At 42.5% G+C, this 23249-nt stretch overlaps 1 protein-coding gene across 1 annotated transcript in view; it reads right to left on the bottom strand.

Moving 5' to 3' along the window:
- Positions 1 to 346: 346 nt before the first annotated feature.
- Positions 347 to 23249, bottom strand: part of ankrd50 (ankyrin repeat domain 50) — a 44350-nt gene continuing 21447 nt past the window's right edge. The window contains exon 4 of the mRNA XM_088344835.1: positions 347 to 4978. Coding sequence (XP_088200961.1) covers positions 1476 to 4978 — 3503 coding nt within the window. The 3' untranslated portion in view covers positions 347 to 1475. The remainder of the gene's footprint in view (positions 4979 to 23249) is intronic.

Below are 23249 nucleotides of genomic sequence, written 5' to 3'. Positions count from 1 at the left end.
TTTCAGTTTTTCTCTTCTTCCACACGGCCATCCGACAGCCTTATTCCCTACACAACTGCGTTTAGTTTAACCATTAGCACCAGTTCAATAACACGATGAACATATTCAAATATTCTTGTGCACCCGATGAAAAAAAAAACTATATGTTTATGTGTGTATATATATATATATATATATATATATATATATATATATATATATATATATATATATGTATGTGTACCACCAGTTCAAGGTGTCCCCTGCCCACTTCCCGAAGACAGCTGAGATGGGCTCTAGCACCCCCCCGGATATATAATATATATATATATATATATATATATATATATATATAATTATATATATATATACACACACATAGAAATATATCCATCCATTATCTGCGCTGCTTATCCTCAGTAGGGTCGCGGGACAGGGACAGGCATTCACTCATTCACATCTAGGGACAATTTGGACCGGCCAATTAACCTGTGATGCATGTTTTTGGGAATGTGGGAGAAAACCGGAGAGCTCGGAGTAAACCCACGCAAGCACGGAGAGAATATGCAAACTCCACACAGGAAGGTTCGATTTCATAACCTTAGAACTGTGCCGCGGACGCGATAACCACTCAGCTGCCGTGCTGCCAATATTTTATATATATATATATATATATATATATATATATATATATATATATATATATACACACACACATATTTATGGTTTTTTTTTATATGAACACATAAAAAAAAGCAATCCCACGGGGACAAAGAAAAATCACCTTTGTTATTATTATTGTCATGAAACGCATACACAATGTGACTGAAATATTGGCTGCAGGCAACTTGTCGGAAGGCAAGAGCACCATGGTTAAGGAAAACTCAACAAAAAGTGGCCTTTTTTCCAAAATAATAAATACTGCATGCTTTCAAAGTTTCAGCACTACTTTATACATTGAACATAAGGAAAAATTTGGAGAAGGGCGCCCTATTGTTACAATGTCCAGGTGTTCATACTGCACTTTTGAAAAACAATTAAAGAAATAGTCACAGACTGTGGATAAAATAAGGATGGGCTAACAGAGTAAATAATACAAAAGCACATCCGTCATTTGATTCTTTCCAAAGTGCATACACTTTTTTCATTAAATAGCATTATATTATTAAATAATAGTGATAGTTTTGCACGGAGAAGGCTGTAACAGAATGTAGGCACATTAAGTATCAGTTCACAGAAAGCCTTGACGCAGCGACCACGCAATAAACCCCCCTTATCCCCCATTGTAAAGTTTACACTTTTTCAGACCTTCCCAACACAGTTGCTTTGGCACGTTTGTAACCGTTGGCATTCAGGAAGGGTTTAAGTGTTTCCCAGGGAGGAAACAGTCCAGATGGAGAACATTCTTCATGCAAGTCTGATTTGATGCAATCCAGCAGCTACTTCAGTCAGTCGTTGCGAATGTGCCATCAGTCTGTCTGTTTTGATACTAGCAACTATAAAGGGGTCTCCTTTTTGTAGTTGAAACCAGGATCAGATCCTTCGATCTGTAGTCTGAGAGCTTGTTTAAGGCTGAGCTCTGTGTCCCCGACGGGGTAACTGTCTAGAATGTCCTGGTGGTGGCCTCGGTTCGAGGGCGCGCAAGGAACAGAGACCCGGCCCAGGAAGACCTGTTGTCCCTGCAGGTGGTAGTTTGGGTTGGTCATGATACCGTTGCGTTTCTTCTCAACACAGCTCTGTTTGTGGATGAAGAGTTGGTCTCGCTGTGCTGCGCTGCCAATCAGCAACTTGCAATGTGGGTCCTTGGGAACTGATTTATTGAGAGCAAGGCGCTTGTCCATCTGTGTCATCTCATACTCAAGTACTTGGCCTTGTGTGGAGCTGGTATTTTTGGATTTTTTCTTGTCTGGCCTTCCTTTGCTATTTGCTGTGCCGTTTACAATCTTGGTTCCCTTTGTTGACTTTAGACCAGGTTTTAGCAGCGACCAGTCAAAATCATTTGATGGTGATTGTGGTGGTTGCTGACCAACTGATTTTGTGGTGGAAGAAGGTGAGACGATGGACTGTCTACTGCGGCTGCGGGGTAGGGAGTGTTGCTGGATTTGTTCGGTGAAGGTCATGCCTTGAAAGCTGTCAATAGGAACTGTCTGCGCTGTGGCTGTGGATGATGTCGTCCTGAGGGACGAATTCTTGGAGCTCTTGAGTGAATTATTGGATAGCGAAGATTTTTGTCTGTCCACCGTGGAGTCAGGGGATTCTGATGGTGAACTGAATGCATGGACAGGCCCGTTGGTTACACCTCGTCCCATTGACTGCAAATCTCCCGCACCTGTACTGCCGGAGCTGCTGGATTTTATGGTGAGCGATTGCATTTTGCCCGTCAACTTGTCATCCATGGTGTGCACAGGTGAGGGGTTACTGCCGTTTAAGGTCGAGGCTCCATACTTTTCCAAAAGTTTTATAATGGCGGAATGGCCGCCTTTGGCTGCCACCCTCATTGCTGTACGTCCAAACTGGTCTGCGTGGTTTGGGTCGGCACCGTTTTCAAGAAGTATCTGGACCACGTCGATATGACCCTCCTGGGCGGCAATACCCAAGGCGGTTGCGCCCTGGTTGCATGTGTGGTCGACCCGCGCACCGTGTTCTATCAGGAACCGCACAACTTTTGTGTGGCCTTGCCAGGCGGCAGACTGCAGTGCAGAACGCTTCTCGTTGTCGCAAGCGTTGACATCAGCATGGTAATTAATGAGCAATCGCACTGTTTCCAAGTGGCCCTGCCAGCAAGATACGTGGAGGGCTGTCCTGCCCTCTGAGTCACACGCTTCTACATTTGCACCGTTTTCCATGAAGTATTCTGACATGGCCAACTGGTTTTCCAGTGCAAGTATGTAGAGCGTTGGGCGTCCGTCAGCGTCTTTGTAGTCAATATCAGCACCATGGCCCAACAGGAGCTCCACGATGTCCCGGTGACCTTCCAGCGCCGATACCCTTAGAGCGTTCCTTCCATCATAGCCTCGCTGGTCGATACATGACTTGTTGTCTAGAAGGATTTGGACACAATCATAGTGTCCTTCTTGTGCAGCAAGTATCAGCTGTATCCTGCCATCGTTGTCAACCTCTGTGCATCTAGCACCCTGCTCTATCAAAGCTTCACATACGAGCCGATGGCCTTCAAAGGATGCCATGTGCAGAGGCGTCCAGCCCGCATCATCTCGGTGGTTCTCATCCAGGCCTCTGTCCAGCAGAGTCCGGACCACTTCCACATTGCCTTGAGCAGATGCAATGCTCAGTACTGTCCTACCTTCGCTGTCAATGCTGTCTACCGCCGCGCCCCAGAACAGCAGAGTATTGACGACTGATGCATGGCCCATAGATGCAGCAGCAAGGAGAGGGGTGCGACCGTTGTTGTCTGTGTGGTCCACATCAGCACCTCCTTCCAGAAGCAGATCTACGACGTCAACGTGTCCTTCGTAACCGGCCACTAAAAGTGGAGTCATGCAGTCTTTGTCGCAGTGGTCAACTTCTGCTCCCCTGTCAATGAGAAGACTCACCACGGAGGCATGGCCCTTACTGGCTGGAATGCAGAGAGCAGCAACTGACAGTGCAGTGCGGCCGTCCATGTCCTCATGGTTAACTTCTGCTCCGTGGTCTAGGAGGTGCTCAACTATTTCCCTGTGACCCATATAGGCAGCGGCGATGAGGGCTGTTCTTCCTTCATTATCGGCCTTGTTGACTTCAGCCCCGTGTTGAAGAAGGTTAAGAACAATGTCTTCATGTCCCCCCCAAGCGGCCGCTCTCAAAGCTGTTCTGCCATCCGCGTCAGTGCAGTCCACTTTGGCACCAGCATACAACAAAGCCGACACCACCTCAGAGTGTCCACCCCAAGCGGCTGAGCGCAGAGCTGTCCAGCCGTCGTGATCTGTGTGATTGATGTTGGCCTCGCAGCCAATGAGGCAGTTGACCACCTTGGTGTGACCTTGCCTGGCGGCAAGAGTGAGTGCCGTTTGGCCGTGGTTGTCCTCCAACTCCATGTTTGCCCCTCTGGAGATGAGCAAAGTAACTACATCAAGGTTACCGCTGTAGGCTGCGTTGGAAAGAAGAGTTCTAGCGCTTGAGTCACATTGGTTCACAGAGGCCCCATTGTCCAATAAAGTCCGTATTGAGTCCTCTCTCTCCAGGGCCTGTTGTACAATACATGAAGCGTGGTCATCCTCATTATTGACATGTGCTCCGGCTTTGACTAGAAGTTGTAAAACCTCCTGTTCCTTTGGTATGGAGGTAGTCAAAGAGTCTTTAGTGGGGGTCCCATTCCAGACCATCCAAAGAGCCAAATTAGAAGGTTCAATTTGAAGATTGGATTTCACAAGGTGAAGAGCAAATTCCTGCACTTCGTGAGGTTTGAGCTGCTTTGCCCGGCAGGTGTAACTCATACCCAACATCCGGTGTCCCTCGGCCGCATTGCAAAGATATTTTTGCGTGCAATGCTTCACATCCAGCAACCACTCAGCAAAACTGTAGTGGAAGAGGATTTTGGTGCTCCAGAAGCCGTCCACCAACAACTTGGAGAGGATATCCATCTTTTTCTGAAACTCGTCCATTGTCAAGGTGGTGTTTTTGGTCCAAACGGCATGGTATAGTTCCTTGACCGTGAGTGGTCTGCATGCGGCCAGGATGACATTGAGGATTGGCTGGACTTTGGCAAACTGTTTCCTGACAAAGAGCCTTTGGCAGAGCCACAAGTAGAGGCCATTCAGCGTGCCGGGGATGTCACGGATCTCGCGCAGCATGATGAAGTTTTCTACTACGCCATCGAGCACCCGCTCCAGGTAGAGGAAACAGCCACTACTCTTGATGTGGAGCTGGTTGAGCATCTCTGCTGTCTCCTTGGTGAGATGCTGCCTCAGGGCCTCCTCTTGGTCTAAGCGGTGGAGGATGTATTGTTGAACATCCTTGACGATGTAGGCTTTGCGCAGGTCATCCAGGCTGATTTTCCGGAATCCTGAAGAAAAGGAAAACAAATATATTGTTATAGTTTATTTATAGACTAGAAAGAAAACAAACAACATGAATCAACATGGCCAAGTCAGTCTTTATGAAGACGGGCCCCCAAAATTTGATTGAGCACCCTTATCTGTAAAATAAATTTCTGCATAAATGGCCCAACAGGTATTTGTGGCTTACTAATCAGTAAACTAAATTTAACCTAAAACTAACTTTAAAATCATACCCTGTACTTAGCCATTGGTTTTGTACTTTTCGGGTAATTAGGCTGAGCTAATATGCACTTTCCTAAGGCATGGGATAACCAACTAAACACATCCTTTTGGAGGAAATGAGCGTGTCATCCTTCTGGCTGTTGGCAGGAGAGACCATCAAGCAGCAGTTGGCTTGGAACTCAGCAGAGAAGGTAAAACAAATCTAGGCCGGGTAAACTCGCGGGATGTGCTGAGGGTATTTTAACAGCGTTGCACATACGTAACAGTTAAAGCGTCAAGTCCAGTGCAAGAAGAATAAGAAATTTGTCTGACCAAAGCAAAAACCATGAGAATAGATACAGTCATATGGAGTACCACCAGATAGAGGTGAAGGAAAAAATATCCCTCGCCGCAAGAAAAGACATTTGACTAAATAACCTTGTATTTGGCGAAACAATCAGTGCAAAGGTTAAGGGCATGGAAAGCTGTGGTTATGAGGAGCTGTCGCATGAGTGAGGGGGCGAGAGCAACATCCCGCCCGCTCTAATTGTGCATGGTGCATTTCTTCCATCACAAACTTTCTGCTAGGAGAGATGAGGCTTAATGAACGTATTTAGGAATAATTACTTTCTGGAGATGTTAAGAGCTCCATGATAGCTTTCTCAAAGATGCATGGTGAAGCCATCTGTTATCAGTTTACTCCATAGAGTATTTCTGTGTGCTTTCGTTTAGAATTCCCACGGTCTTCAGGGGCAACTGGGACCGGATGAAGTGAGTTTCTGACTTGTATTTGTGGTAAAGACTTTTTTTCCCATGAACTAATGTCCAATTCTAAGCATGCATTTTTCTAATAGATATAAATGTAACTTCCTTTTATTTTATTATTAAATCAGTCTATCTGTGGATACTTCTTGACAGTTTTAATAATGAATGATATATTTTGTTAGGGTTACATAAATAGGGTAATTTAGGTAAAGAGGCACTTCCTTTTAATTCCTTAAAGAAGTTTATCAATATAATAATTTGTAAAGTGTTTCAAATGTTGATCCGTAAGGTACTTTGAGAAAATGTGTAATAACAGTTTCCATTTCATTGTGTGTCATTTTCTTTGTGTTTTGGTAGATATTAGATATCATCCTAAACCAAATTCTCATCAGAAAAATTACAGTAAAAGCAATACACAGTCAATGTTTCCAAACAATTTTGGGTAACATTGACACCAAGGACTACAGTACCTGGTCTGGAAGAAACATTTTAAAAATATCATCTGTCTATGACATTGGTGCAACTTGTAGGATAGGCCAAAGGAAGATGCAACATAAATCAAACTTCTGCCAAACTTGAGAGTACTGTTTTAATATCAGCGTCTAAGAGGAATTTTCTTCTCACAAGGGCAGTGAACCAATATCTGTGGGATGGATAGTAAGCACAGAGTATGGAAACAGTTCCCAAGCTTGTAGTTGACTTAAAGACAAGGAATATAAGACTAAGGATATACTGTTTTCCCTGCACACACCTCATTTTACTGGTTTAAACAAAAACAAAAAAACTTACAAGTGAATTCGAGCTCTTGTGTGTTACAAATTGATGGTCAAATTTTCACTGTTACATTGCTCAATGTCTCTACGCTCACCAGTGTTTGTTCATGACAACAAAAACCCTATGACCCTAACCTAGTTTCAGCTCATTGTTGCACTGCTCCATGGAGTTTCCTCTGTCTGCCTGCTACTTTTCTCGTCTTAGGCGGCGTGACTTTTTGCTCCAGTTCCAATTCGAAAAATCAATGAAACCAAAATAGCGAGTAATACGGAAGGACGCGCGAGACAAAAAATGTTGCATATTTCATTGACGTGATTACTTGAGCGTCAACGCACAGCTTGTTCATTTTGCATTAGTACTCCAGGTTTTCCTCAAAATTACTTGGGATCATCAACATTTTTTCTTTGTTTATCAAAATGTTTCAGGATTTTGAGTTTTAGTTAGGTCACATTTAATGAACTGATTGAAAATGATTCCGCATATAAACTTAGCCTTAACCATTAGACGCTTTATGTCATCAACTTGCTTCCTTCTACAGACACTGTGGATTTGGGCCAGCTGTGAAATGTACAAGCAAAACCAAGAAGAAGATGTCAAGATTTCATCAATGAACTTGGATGAAAAGTGTTAATTTGCATTGGAGAGCATTTAATTTAATTTGTTTTTTCAATGGGTGATCTTATCTGATCACAACATCCCCAAATTTGTGAACTGCCATCTTTTCGACAAAACAAAATTAAATTTCCTCCCTGCTGATGCCAAAAGATTCCGTAGATACTGATTGTGAGGAAAGGGTGGGAAGTCAAATCATTGTTTTATATTTCAAAAACTTGATCGCAAAAACAAAAACATTTGATATAACATTTCTCTTTAACTCAATTTATAGACAACCATTGTCACATACATGGGTTCTGTCATCGCACATGATTTGTAACCTGGCGGGTTCAAGGATAAATTGGATTATCTCAAAACATTTGACTTGGACTAATTGTGGTTTATTTTTAGCAGGAAAGCATCATTTCATTTTTAGTCAAGACCATCTTTTGACACAATCACAGTTTCCAAGAATGTAACACATAGTTTGTTAAAAAACAGATTTTCTAAAACTTCATCTTATTCAGTCAACAAAGCCTCAACTGTAGTGGCTGTGTGTGTTTTTTATGTCTGAACAATAGTGGCAGAGAAACAAGCAACAAATGCCACATTCATCAGCGTGAAAGATGCAGCGCCAGAGTAAAAAGGTCTTTCAGCCAGCTGCTAATTGTTACAGAACTGGATTCCAGCTACAGGGGACACAGTTCCACGTACAAAATAGCAATTGTTTGTATCAGAAGAGGGCAGCACGACGGCACAGTGGTTAGCATGTGTGCGGCACAGTTCTGAGGTCATGAGATCGAACCTTTGCATGCATGAGTTCGCATGTTCTCCCCGTCCTTGCGTGGGTTTCCTCCGGGCACTCTGGTTTCCTCCCACATTCCCAAAATATGCATGTCAGGTTAATTGGCCAGTTCAAATTTTCCCTAGGTGTGAATGAGCGAGCAAATTGTTTGTCCCTATGTGCCCTGCGACTGGCTGGCAACCAGTCCAGGGTGTCCACTGCCCACTGACCGAAGATAGCTGGGATGGGCTCCAGCACCCCGGGTCCCTACTGAGGATAAGCGGTGCAGATAATGGATGGATGGATGGATCAGAAGATATCTATATTTACAAACATTGCTGAAGGCATGTTCCCATCATCAATACCGGCGGCATGGTTTCAAAAGTTAGTGTTTAAAGAAGAAGTAGGCTTCGACTTCCAACCAAGGGATGATGTCTTGGTTCAGCAGATCAGCAACAAAAACAGAAACCTAAGCCTGGCTGCCCTCAGATGCACCGGCAAAGCTGAGCGTAGCAACGCCTCGACAGCTGCACCGCTTGCCGCTCTAGTGAACTCCGGAGCACCAAACTCTTTGACACAAGTATGAGGACCAAAGCCCAAAAGGGGACTGGAGACTAGTGTTGTGATGTTATCAATGAAATGTGGGTTCCTTTGCTAAGTTACGTCTATCTGTCAGTGGCCGTTTTTGCGGAGAGTTGGAGAAAATTATTTTTTGCCTAACAACCGTTCGGTTTAATTAATTACGTTGTGCTAGCAGTAAACTCAAGCTCAAACATGCCCTGTGTTAAATTACAAGATAGTTTCGAGTCAAACCAGTTGTGATGTAACATAACAGCTTTAGGAGTGCGAGGGTCTTAAACGAACCCAAACGTACAGTTCAGAGGCTGAACCAATGACTTTGAGTGACAAGCGCTTATTACAATGCAATGGGTCACTGATCCATAAGGCGCGCACCTGGTCACTCCAACGTTTCAGAGCATTATCACACTATCTCACATGGTTTCTTTCGACAGCCCAGCTGAGCAAATTGATGAGTACTCAAATAACTAGTGAGGCCAATAAGTCTTGCTCAAGTCTTGAAAGATGATGTTTTCATCAACCACAACTGATCAATGAGATTGCTTTGACAAGTTGGACAGAGCGCAACTTTTCAAATTTCTGTTGAAAGGCCTTCATCAAGACTGGAATTCTTCCAAAGTAAATTGACTTTGTTGCATTATAAACTTAACTACCATTTTCATTTTGTATTATTTAATGACTTCACTTTGAACTGGTTTCATAATCACCAACACAACAAAATCAGTCAAAAAACTCGAATAACGTATCGCACTGACTTATAAAACAAGTACCAAAATAACACAAACGGTCCAAAATATTAGTTGAAACGATATCCTGCCTAAACCTAGCAGGTATAATTACATCCAGCTAACTTAATACTCATCATATACCATGTTATCCAAACTATAAGGCGCACCGTAAAACCCCAATTTGGCCAGAAATTTGAAAGTGCACCATATATACCAAAGAATACTGCAAATAAGTTTTGATATGCATACAGTAATTATTGGTATCACACAAGTTTTACTCACGGTGTTAGTCCTGGGTATTACATCGATAAGGATAATTATTGTCATAAGAATTTGCAAACATAAATAATAGTGTTCGAAAAAAAGGATAATTGGAACATTTATTACTCTACCCAAACACCGGAAAAAATGGTGGCGCTAATTCAATGAAAAAGCAAGTTCCCGGCCAACATTCAGGACACAAAGAAGGTGACAAGGACCAGCCCCTCATTTTGCAAGAATAGCAGTATAGCGACTCACACAGAGTTAGGGTGAAAGGACTATTAGAGGTTCCAAATGAGCGATAAAGAAACAAAGGACAACCAGCAGACCCACTCAAAGCATGCTGAAAGAGTCATAGACAGGAGACTCCCCCCATCTTTAGTTGTTCGAAGGTATCTTGGCTACTTACAGGATTGATCAAAAATATAAAATAACAAAAAAGGGCAAACTGATTCCACCATTCAAAACAGTGTCGTCCACTAAAATACGTTAAGGAAAAAACAATTCAGACCCAAACAGGTGCTAGCGATGTTCAGCAAAATCCAGGCCAGTGAGTTTTGCGCTACCGGAAAGCAAAAAACGGCTAGCTAGTAGCAGACATGGGACCAAGTCACACATGTGCAAGTCTCAAGTAAGTCTCAAGTCTTCACCTTCAAGTCCCAAGTAAGTCCCAAGTATTTTTTTCTTGGGCAAGTCAAGTCACAAGTCAAGTCCCGAGTCTTAGATTGCCAAGTCCAAGTCAAGTCACAAGTCATAAAAACAGCGACTCGAGTCGACTCGAGTCCAAGTCACTAAGTCTCAAGTCCCCATGTCTGGCTAGTAGGGTTCTACCTCCCCATCTGAGAGGGGATTCAGTACAGGTGGGAACGCCGTGAGCTGTAACTGAACAGCCTGATACTGTGGACAGGCTGATTCTTGTGGCCCCTAACCTTTAAAGTAATGACTGTTGTTTGTTTATTTGTAACTTTTTGTAAACAGAACATTTTTTGTCTATTTTGTTATCATTGTCAGACACCTTAAGACGTCATGCACAAAAGGCTTTAAAATGTTACTGTGTGTTAAATTAAAATTAAGTTGTGTGTTTATGGTTGAATTGGTCTGCATTTTGATAAGCTCATTTTGTTAATTTTTATTTCCTTATTGGTGAAATGCTATAGCAGTTTGTCACCATGCGTTTTGTCAACCTTCACTTAGGGGCAAAAAAATGGGAAAGAAAAAAAAATGTGATGCTAATCAATATTGACTGAAATGTTTTATCATAACAATTTTTGTCATATCACCCGGGCCTACTTATGGTGCCACAACACTGATTTACATACTGCATTCTGATAGGTTAAAAAGTCTCTCCACTTCTTCACCAACGAATGTTAAAGGATGGAGAAAACAGAGTCTTTAAACAAAATACTATAACACTCGTTTACGTACGCATATATATTAAAATGAGAGGTTATTGACACACAGGTACACCTATTAGAATGCACTGTGCAAGTCAGAATATGTACCCATACATATGGAAATTCTTACTGTAGTCTCAATTTCATGTGCCTTGCAGTCCGGTGTGCCATATGCATGACAAAAGACTAATTTTTTTGGAGGTGCGCCTTAAAGTGAGAAAATATGGAACGTAAATCTGACAAGGGTTTGAAAAATCCATGTGTACCTCACCTACACAGGATAATTTTTTTCAAAGTTTGTCCTCGTCTTTTTGTTCATCAATACAGTCACTGACTTCCAGCCGACCTGGTTTGAAGTACGACTTTATTTATATCTGTGATGGCGGCGCCCCCAATGGCTGCGGCTGGATCTGCTCCCGACAGTTTCTCACATTCTAGTCAAAAACCCCAACCTTCGACTCAGTTTATGAGGGCGAACAAAGACAACTCTAACTGTAGATTAATATACGATCGCAGTTTTTTGCTGGATATGCGAACATCCAGAAATCCAGCGCAAATTTCGACGATCACTCGGGAGTGTTTACTTAGCCTCGGAGTGCTACGTCAACAGAACGCTGCGGCCGACAAAGCAGCGAGTAAAAGTGGCAAGCGGAAGCGCTGTGACCGGGGAAGGAAACGAGGTTGTCGGGCCGGGCTAACGGCTCGGATGAAGGCTAAACCCTTCAAAACGCCTCTACCATCCATTTTCCTATCCAACGTCCGCTCCCTGGACAACAAACTGGACCATTTACAATTGGAATTCTCAACGAACCGCGAGTTGACGAACTGTTGTGCTTTAATTCTGACGGAGACATGGCTAAACTCATCTGTCCCGAATGACGCTGTTAGCATTGTGGGGCTAACTGCTTTCCGCGCCGATAGAAGCGGCAAGCTCACCGGCAAAAGCAAGGGTGGCGGTCTATGCATTTATACAAACAACAGCTGGTGTAGAAATGCGAAGATAATCTCGAATCACTGCTCACGAGACATTGAACTTTTGACGGTGATCTGCAGACCGTTCTACCTACCGAGGGAGTTTAGCGCGACCATCATTACTGCCGTGTACGTGCCCCCCAGCGCTAATACGAAGGAGGCAATGGACGTTCTCTACCGAACTGTGAGTGAACTGCAGCATGCTTACACCGAGTGCATTTTTATTGCGGCGGGGGACTTTAACCAGGCCAATATGAAAACAGTTCTCCCGCATTTCCATCAGCATGTAAATTTTGCTACAAGAGGTAGGAACACATTAGACCTGGCCTACACAAACATCAAAGGTGCATATAAAGCAGCCCCCCGCCCCCACCTTGGCTCATCAGATCACCTTTCTGTTATGCTAATTCCAGCATACAAGCCCCTGCTGACCAGAGAAAAACCTACAGTGAAGCAGGTGAGGGTGTGGTCTGAGGGGGCAATGGAGGCACTACAGGACTGCTTTGATTGCACTGATTGGGACATGTTTAAATCGGCTGCCACTTACAACAACAAAATAAATATAGATGAGTACGCCATTTCTGTGTCAGCCTATATCAGTAAATGCGCAGAAGACGTCAGCAATACCAAAACTATATGCACCCGTGCCAATCAGAAGCCCTGGATGACTGCTGAGATACGCAAACAACTAAAAGTACGGAACCTTGTCTTTAAATCTGGTGACATGGAGGCGCTGAGATCAGCGAGGGCTAACCTGAACCGTGCTATCAGACTAGCAAAGCGAACGTACAGTCAAAAAATCCAGGAACGTTTCCTCAACAAAACCAACACCAGGGATATGTGGAAAGGCATTCAGGCCATTACCAAATACAAGCCAACCACCGCCCCAGTGCAGGACACTAGCATGGACTTTCTGAATGACCTCAACAAATTCTTTGGAAGGTTCGAGGCACAAAACGGCACCACTGCAGCGAAAGCGGTTCCAAATCAGGACGAAAGAGCACTCCACCTGGACTCATCTGACGTGAGGAAGACCCTGAGAAGGGTCAACACAAGGAAGGCTCCAGGCCCGGACAACATTCCGGGGCGGGTACTTAGGGAGTGCGCCGATCAGCTGGCTTGTGTACTAACAGACATTTTCAACACCTCGCTCGACCAAGCCAAAGTACCATCATGCTTTAAATTTGCCAACATCATCCCAGTGCCAAAGAAACCCCAGATCTTATCATTCAACGATTACCGGCCCGTTGCACTGACTCCTATCATAATGAAGTGCTTTGAGAGACTGGTTAAAGAGCACATCACCTCCAGTCTCCCCTCATCATTCGACCCCTTTCAGTTTGCCTACAGGACAAACCGCTCCACCAGGGATGCCATCTCCTCTGCGCTTCACCTGAGCCTGACACATCTAGAGGAGAAGAACACCCATGTGCGGATGCTGTTCCTGGACTTCAGTTCAGCATTCAACACCATCATCCCACAACATCTGGTAGACAAAATGAGACTCCTGGGTTTCAACACCCCCCTGCGGAACTGGCTGCTGGACTTCCTCTGTGACAGACCCCAATCAGTGCGGATAGGTCAGAACAGTTCAGATGTCATCTGCCTCAGCACGGGCTCCCCCCAAGGCTGCGTCCTAAGCCCCTTGCTGTTCACCTTGATGACACACGACTGCGTCCCTAGGTCCGCCACAAACCACATCGTGAAGTATGCTGACGACACAACAGTGGTGGGCCTCATCAGGGATGACAACGACCTAGCCTACAGAGAGGAGGTGGAGCAGTTGGTGGGCTGGTGCAGGGACAACAGCCTGGTCCTGAATGTTGACAAAACTAAAGAGATCATTGTCGACTTTAGGAAAAACCAGCCCAACCATGCCCCACTTTGCATCAACAACAAGGCTGTGGAGGTTGTCAGCAGTATCAAGTTCCTAGGGGTGCACATTACAAACAAACTCACCTGGTCCGTGAACACTGCATCACTGGTTAAGAGGGCACAGCAGCGCCTGTACTTCCTGCGGAGGATGAGGAGAGCCCACCTGCCCCCACCCTCCCTCATCACATTCTACAGGGGCACCATAGAGAGTATCCTGACCAGCTGTATCTCTGTGTGGTGTGGAGGCTGCAGCGCTACCGACTGGGGTAGTGTGAGGAGGGTAACGAGGACAGCAGAGAAAATAATTGGGACTACACTTCCCTCCATTCAGGACATTGGCCAGAAGCGCTGCCTATCCCATGCTAAGAACATTACCGGGGACCCCTCTCACCCCCATCATGGACTGTTCACACTGCTAGCCGCTGGGAAGAGGTTCTGCAGTGTGCGGTGCAGGACCACCAGGCTCCGCAATAGTCTAGTCCCACTGGCCATTAGACTGTTAAATGGTCAATCTAACATATAGTTAACTTAAATCTAAGCGGCTGCTAATCTGACTTTTTGCACTACTGGCAGTTTTTTATAGCTTGCCACTCATTGCACATTGCTCTCTGCACTATGGTAATTACAGCGTTATTGTTACAGTGTTAATGTTACTGTGTACCTGACTTGTTAACCTGACTGCCCATTTTGCACATCTGGTTAGCTACTCTTCTTGCACTATCGGCACTATGGTAAAATACTATACGTAGCCAATTACAATACGACTTTATTTATATCTGTACATTCAAGGAAACTGTGGGGGTCAGATGCATCGACATTTCGTTCTGTATACACGTGTACTAGAATGACAATAAAGTAGATCTGAATCTGAATCTGAATCTGAAATACGCACTTCACATTTTTTTCATTCTAGTCAGACAAACCAACTCCAGGAAAAGCTGGAAGCATTTTGATGTTTCATAGGGAATCCATCCAACAACAAAAAACTCATCAACGGGCAGCATGTGTCACAAAATCCCACTGTATTTATTCATACTAAGGTCTAATTTAAACCTTACTTTAACACTTTAATTAAATCATACTCCAACAAGTCTACCCCTAACTGCTTCAGAGCCCTGGAAACATAAAAACGCTCAGCCTAAGTACTTGGCAGAGATGTGCCACATACCAAAGGGCATCACACAACTTCGTCTTCCGTGTCAGTGCAGTGGCGTTGGTATGGAAGACAGACCTCTAATTTAACCAGCCGTCAGACGGCATGCTGACAAAATTACTGTATTCAGCCAGGATTAGGGTCTTCAGCTCGTCTCAGTCATGTGGTCTTCAACTTGCAGCCGGGTAGACGTAATCACGAATGTCGGATGGAGAAGTACTCGGCGGATATGGCTTATCACTCGCATGCCATTTTGTAGGCTGGGTTGTGTGCAAACATAACATTGTTAGATCATTATTTTGGTGGCCGATTGGATTTATATTTTAGATGACTTTTTTCATGCCCTATTTGAAAAGGGTGGGTGGAACTATCCAAATCTGGATATTATTGACACTGATTAAGTATTTACATTGGATCGATGACATGCAACCATGTCTTATCATTTGAATTAGCACAAAAATAATGATGTTCAGTGATTTGTAAGATTATACATACATTGTTACTTTCAAATTGGATTAATTGTGTTTAGACTTTATTTGCACTGCTAACTTTGTTTTCAAAATATTGTGTAAAGGAATACAATATTGTCCCTGACTATTTAGTATTTAGATTTATCTTTTGTATAGTTAAAGGGACAGTGTGTATCATTTGACCAATATATGTCTGTGTGTTGTGCAACAGAAAAACATTCATATAACTTCTATTCTATAGCATATGAATAACCTATATTTTATATTGATAATATGTGTGTATTATTTGCCCTCATGTAGGTTTTAGATCAGGGGATAGTGTCATAATGGTCTGTGGTTTGCAATAATCTGGTCTGTGCAGCCCTTTGAGACTCCTTGTGATTAAGGGCTATACAAATAAACATGACTTAACTTGACTAAAAAGTAAAAGGAATACCAAAAACAAACACTCTAAGTGACAAAAATTCACTATGTTTTTTTTATTTAAAAAAAATTGCCCAGCCTTTTTGTGATTTTGGGTACCCCTAGTAGCAAGATGGCTGAAAATGATGCAAACTTCCTCTAGGTGAGGCTCATATCGTGTTCAAGTTTTGAAGCTGACCATTTTCTTTTGTCTGTTTTGTTAACACTGTCAGACATATTAAGACTCGACACACACAATGCATTAACATGTTGCTGAGTGGAGATTAAAATTAGTTGTGTGATTTGTTAAGCGACAAAAAAATGATTGTTTGATAATGGTGGGAACATGTTACCTCCATCCATGGCAAATCTCGCTTTTCGGCACGTTTTGCAGAAAAGAAATAAAGCGTGAATAGGGTGTAATGTCTTGAAGTGACAGCTTAATTTTTTTGGCTTCATGCTGTCTGCGGCCAACATTTTTAACATAGCAAGCACACCGGTCTTTGCTTGTTGCCCTCTATGGTCGCAGGAAAGCTTAGGTGTACTTAGCCAAACTCTCCGCCCGTCTCCTTGTCCGTGTTAAATATTGTTTAATGGGGTCACTTGAGGGTCCACTTTGTGTCAAAACCCCATACCCAATCCCCTAGTTTTGTGCTATATCCTAAACGCAGGCTAAATATGAACTAAACACTCTGCAAAGAGAGCGCCTCTGCTCCCCCAGTGTAGTGGAGGAGCAAATGCACTTGATTCCGGGAAAGCAAAAAAAAAGAAGTTCCCAATGTCAAACATACCCCAGTATTTGAGAACAGCAGAGCTAACTGAAGTGGAGAAGGTTTAACTTTCAATTATTGTGAACTTGTGACATTTCCAAGCAAAACGTATCGGCCTTGGATCAGTATCGCTCGATACTACCCTGTATTTCCTAGGATCGTATTGATAACAAATTTCCCAGTATAACCCACTCTTTCTACTCGCCAAGTCTGCGTAATCCATGATAAAGTGCTCAATCGATTTTGTTGCAGCATGTTGTTTGTGTCAATCAGTCAAGCACAAGTGAACTACAGAACATTGACAGGCATCTTTGTCTCTCTTGAGTGAACATTCCAGCAGTTGTAAAAAGTATAACAAGCAAGTTGCTTTATGGCTATTTATGTTGTCAGCCTGCCAGTAGCTCATCCGGAGACCTCCAAATGAAGCTTCTTCCCCACCCCCACGCAAAAATTAAATCGCAAATAAGAATGTATATACAAGGGAATTTTAAAATGACGTTGACCTTTTTGAGGCAGCACTGCTTAAATATTCTGCTGCTGGCCTAGTTGACAAAGAGCATCTTTGAAATACAGTGGCGCTTTAAACAGACTCCTCTGTTTTGTGATTGTCTGCAGTAAGAGCATACTATTCATGGCGATGGGCTTTGCGAGGTGAAGGCAGTGATGTATTCTGTTACCAGGGTGGGCCAAGTTAGCCACTTCAGAGAGGAGACCCACCTCCGAGTTACATATTTTTTTCTTTAGCGTGCAATAGATGGGAATTCATAAAGGCTTCTTCCAGAGATGACTAAAGAGCTATAAAACATGACATGTGTTGGAAGACCACCTGATTAGTTTTGGGTCATAAGGCAATAACCCCTTCCCCCTCTTCCCCCCCTCTCAATTCCCCACTCACATGCCTTACAAGATGAGTAGCGGCCACACGCTTAGAGTTGCATTCTCCTTCCTGAGCATCACTGAGTTAATTACAGCTGTGATTAATTACTAAAGGGCTGTGTGAGGTTAATGTGAATATGAATGTTGAGCTTGTACAAAGTTTGTGCAAGGATCAAATTGCCATGACAAAGAGAATGATGGATGTTCGTATTGGGGAAATTAACCTCATTGAACTCGGTGTATCAGTGCAAGTCTGGAGTGTCCTCATATAAAGATGCTTGGGTTGGCATTTATTCTAATTCATAACCCTGGTTGCAATTCATTTTTTTTACAGCAGCCAACCAATTCATTTTTCTTCTGATATGAAACACATGATCGTTTTAAATTTAGTTTTCTGTTGAAGCTAAAACAAGAAAAGTGTAAATAGTTGTAATTTCCAGGGTACAGAGTGCACCTGACTAAAAGCCACATGTTCAAATTTAAGAACGAAACTCAATTTTGCCTATTTACAAGGGGCAACATATTTAAAGATGCAGTCTTAAACAGACATACAATAAACTCATTTACATTGTGCCGTGCCCCTGTACTGCTCAGAGTTGTTTACATCATGTGTTTTTTGGATCCAGTGACTATTCATGATGGCAATTACATAAACAAGCACATATTTACCACTGCGCCGAAAACCCCCCGCAATGAGGGCTGTGTCGCATGAAATGTATAATCCATATTTCTAGACAACAGTGCTGGAGCAACCATACTGTGGAGAATAGTTCCAGAGTGCAACACAGACATTTTGTGTTGTTGTCATTTGTGGTTGCCTTGGTAATGGACTAAAATGCATTCGCTTGTTATCGTTATTAGAGGATTAAAGGAAACTTCAGTGACCTGACATTGACGCCTATGATACAGGAATATAAGTGAAGCGTTTTGGACAGATAACTTCCACTGCTGTTCAATTTGTATGTATGAATTGAGGACTTGATTTGGAGGTGAAAATTTCAAAATATCGTATGTTGAAAATATTGAAGGCCATACTGTCAAACCTTTTATTTTGCTTGTGTTATGTATTCTATGAATAATGTTGACATAAACATTAATTTCTCTTGAAAGGTATCATAAATGTTTCCAGACATCACCGCTGTGTTTTGTGTATAGAGCACATGCGTTGTGGAAAAGATCATCTCGCCGTTATCCTCGGTGCTGTATTTAAAGCCGCAGTGTTTTAAATGTAGCAAAAAGGTAGCGGCTTGAAGTCCGTAATTTACTGTAGTTGTTTTCACAGGTTTAACTTACCAAGTTGAGTTCTGGTTGCACTAAACTGCAGCTATTCATCAATTTACCAGTTTTTGACATTGTAGGTCCTAATGAGCAATTTGCTCATGATAAGTTAAATTCCTGTGTTTACTATTGCCTTGGGGCGGCACGGTGGTGAGTGTTTAGCGTGTCTGCAGCAGAGTTCTGAGGTGATAGGATCATATTCAATTACTAGCCTTCCTGTAAGGAGTTTGCATGTTCTCCCCGTGCTTGCGTAGATTTCCTCTGGGAGCTCTGGTTTCCTCCCACATTCCAAAAACAGGTTAATTGGCCAGTCCAAATTGTCCCTAGGTGTGAATGAGCGAATGAGTTGTCTGTCTCTGTGTGCCCTGCGACTGGCTGGCAAGCAGTTCAGGGTGTCCCATGCCCACTGCCCGAGGACAGCTGTGATGGACTCCAGCACGTACTGAAGAGAACAGTGCAGATAATGGATGGACGGAGTATTACCTTACTGGACAAACAGATAAAAATGGAGCTCACTTATCAACAACGAGTAAAAACAGATGCACAATTCTTTATAATTTTAAATGTATTTTTGTTATGGCAGAAACAATAAGCCAAAACTTCCAATTTAAGAACTAAATTTATTTGACGTCAGTCTTTAAAACAAAATAGGATTTATCCTTCAAAAATTATCCAAGGTTTAAAGAGCCCTTCAGGGCGAGATGTTGCAGAAATCCAACCTCCAAATAAACAGATTGCTCACAAAAGTTTTAGTAGAGACAAAATCCATTCATGTGTCATAGCCATCTCTACGAACAGATTGTAATTTCATCAAAGATGAATTGTTCTTTTTAACAAATTCTGAAAATCAGACATATTTTGGAAGAACTATCCACATGGGCCTTTCTTTTCTAGTCAAACATAGAATATTGTTAGGAAAAATGGTTGGGGAAAGCTATTCTCTATTTTCAACTGAGGACTTTGTAAGTCTCGCAGACTTAAAGAAAACCTCTACAGTTGGTAGGAGCGTGTATAATTGGACTGGGTTCACCGCCACTTTTTTGAATCTTTCACCCACTTGGTTTGAAGGATGTAAAAAACATCTCATTTGCGAGGCTGGAGCGCATGTCCCCGCCTACTCCTTTGCTCTGCCTTCTGCCCTCGAGGCCCCGTGAAATTGCCGTGCGCTCTACTCAGCTTCTGACCAAAATTGCCACCTAAGTGTTTCCACTCCGCTGCCCCTATCAAGGCTGCACAGTGCCTCTGCACTCACAATGTAGGGGGAGGCGCTGGAAAAGCTGCACATTCTCCATACATTTTTAGATCGATTTTTCCTTAATTGGTCTGCAATTCCATGCATGACATGTGGGGAAATCCGTTGCATTATCTTAAAGGACTGATCATAACATGCGAGTCGCGAAGAGACCAAAATTTGCACCCTAAGTATGCCAAACAGCAGCGTCTTTGTTGTGCAGGCCGAGCAGATGCAAGTGAGGCATCATACTGCAGGACTCAGAAAAGCTTCCTTCTTCCTGCTTTGGTCTCTGAGGTGTTGAAAAGTTCCCAGAGCACATTCCAAAGTGTGAAATGGACACGAGAAAAAAAAAGCTGTTGAGAAAGTTGGGAAAGACGAATCCGGAGGAAGAACTAAAGCGTCATCTCTGTCAAAAATAGTCATATCCAAGTAGTATTTGATAGTGTTTGCCAGACTCCCACAGACAACTGCTCTTCTTTTCCTCACAAGGAATCTTTTTTGCACACAAATCGTATCCACAAAAATGCAAACTGTTACTAACCCAAAATAAGTCGGTCTCTGGAAAAAAAATTCCGAAGGGAATATTCAAAAAAGGTTCCTATAGCTTAAGGCAAGTTTAATCCTTTTAAAGACTCTTTTCATTCCCTTTGAAAACTTAAATTTAAATTTATGTTGACAAACAAAACGAAAAACACAAACATTTCTTGCACACAATACATTGTGATTTGCAGGTTCGAGAGCGTTCTCCATTGGGGCCCCGGTGCTGTGGAATGCTCTGCCCTCTGATCTGCAACCTCATTGGAAGTGTTTAAATCTAGGCTTAAAACACACTTATATTCTATAGCTTATGAATGACCTATATTTAATGTTGAGAGTATATGTGTATTGTTTGTTATTGCAACATTTGTTGCAGCCTCGTCATCCTGGAAGAGGATTACATCATGTGCGGTCCCTTCTCAAGATTTCTTCATTTTCCTCCTGTTGAGGTCTTTGAGTTTTTCCTTGCCTTCATGTAGGTTTTAGATCAGTGGGTGGTGTAATACTATTCTGTAGTTTGCAATAGTCTGTGATCTGTGCAGCCCTTTGAGACTCCTTGTGGTTAAGAGCTATACAAATAAACAAGACTTGACCCGACTTGCTTCGTACTTATTGCCTGGCACAGCATTTAGCCATGGCGAAAAACATTCGTTGGGCAGTCACTTCTTATAAAATTTACACTTTTTCGTGATCCAAACGTCTCTGTCAGAAGTTGCTATGTGTATTTTGGGTAGACTTAAGACATGTGTCTGCTCTGAAAGGCCCGATTGAAACCACACCCCCGTTCTGATAGTTCCGTTATTGTGGTCACGCCATGTAGCCACAAAAGTGAATTGGTTAATTATCAAAAAGAAACAATAGATAAATGTTAAATATCAATCTTATCAATGTGTTCACATTTCAAAGACTTTCAAAAGTTGGATTTAAGACTGTTTAATGCCAATTAAGGCCTTATTTTTAGAATAATGATTTCAATGCCTTGTAAGACTTTTCAAGGATCTGTGGGAACCCTGTCAAAGATGCAATGTATTGACGCTCTCCAAATGTGGACCAGTGGTATGAGGATTTTTGGGCATAATAGCCATAAATAAATACCGGTAAATCAAATGGTGGCTGGGCTACTGAATGTATTGAAGTTGACCTTCGGGGGTGCAACCTCTATAGGTGGTCCTGATTTACAATAGTTACGACCCAAAAGGTCTTCAACAAGCAGAACTGAGTTTTCAACCTTTCAAGGCACCCATAGGAATCAAAGATGTATTGTACTGTTTTTTATTATCATACCTTTCATTTCAAGCCAACTATTTTTCAGCAATAAGATGTTTGTTTTGCACAAAATCAGGTTATGTTTATGTGGTGGGAACACAACTGCTGGTATGCCCAATACTCAAAGTGCAGTGCTGAATGATGAAAATCCACTCCGAATACAAATGAATGGAGTCAGGCCGCACAAAATAGGCTACGTTATTTTGTTTGTGTGCATGTCTGCAAGAAGCAAAGTCATTATCGTGGTCAACCCAAAGCGGAAGACTGAATCCAGACAAAACAAGAAAGTGCTGTGCTGCTAAAAGCATTTGCAAAGGATAAAAGCCAAGGCTATTGTACGTTTTGGGGAAATGTGCCAGGGCACAAACACAATAAGAAGATAAGTCACAACTAAGACCTCAAGAGCAAACGTTCAAATATGAACACGTGCAAAGAAAAACATTAAAACATATGTGACCTTTGTTCTTACAAAAGAGTGAAAAGATGTGACGAGTGTTCAAAAGCAGCCTGTTGCAATGTTTACAACTGTTTGTTAGGCAAACCTTGAGAAAGACCAAGCCGCCAATAAATAGCCACTGAAAACATACCGTACATGTTTATTTATAAGTAGAATAACAGCCAAATTTTAGTCTATTATGGTCACTTTTGATTAAGAAATCGCATGACAATTAAATGCTCTACGAAATATCAAATACTGTAAATTAAGGACTACAGAGAGCACCAGATTAAAACCGGCATACTCAAATTTAGGAACAAAACTCAATTTTGTATTTGTACGAATCGCACAAAATTTTAAAGCGCAGGGTTAAACAGCAATAAAAAATGAAATTATTTCTAAATACATTCTTTATATCTTATGCCCAGCCCACATCAGGTGAAAACCACATTTGACGCTGACATTTTTTGCAGCGAACCTTCAACGGCGCCATGCCCCTGCACACCTGATGCAATTTTTAGCTACGTCGTTTACAGTTCTTCTCAGAGTTGTTTACCTGAAATATTTTCGGATTATCTGACCATTAAAAATAATGATTACAAAGACAAGTGCATATTTACAACAGAGCCGAAGCCAAACTCAAAAGAGGGCTTCGTTGCGTAAAATCGGAGCCCTATAGTTCTAGACGAAAGCGCCAGGGCAAGCATACTGTGAAGAATAGCGCTAGAGTGCAACACGGATGTGTCTCTTTGTGTTATTGTTATTTGGCGGTTGCCTTCGTAATGGAACCAATTTGAATTCAGTAGTTATTGTTCCTCTAGGATTAAAGGGAACCTCAGCGACTTAGAAATGTAGAGTTTTTGATGGATAACTTCCACTGCTGTTCAATTCGGATGTATAAATTGAAGTCTTAATTTGTGGGTGAAA

This window comes from Urocampus carinirostris, chromosome 9, assembly GCF_059441175.1.
Source record: "Urocampus carinirostris isolate Australia breed hairy pipefish chromosome 9, RoL_Ucar_1.0, whole genome shotgun sequence".
NCBI lineage: Eukaryota > Metazoa > Chordata > Actinopteri > Syngnathiformes > Syngnathidae > Urocampus > Urocampus carinirostris.
This window is presented reverse-complemented; position numbering and strand designations above follow the sequence as displayed.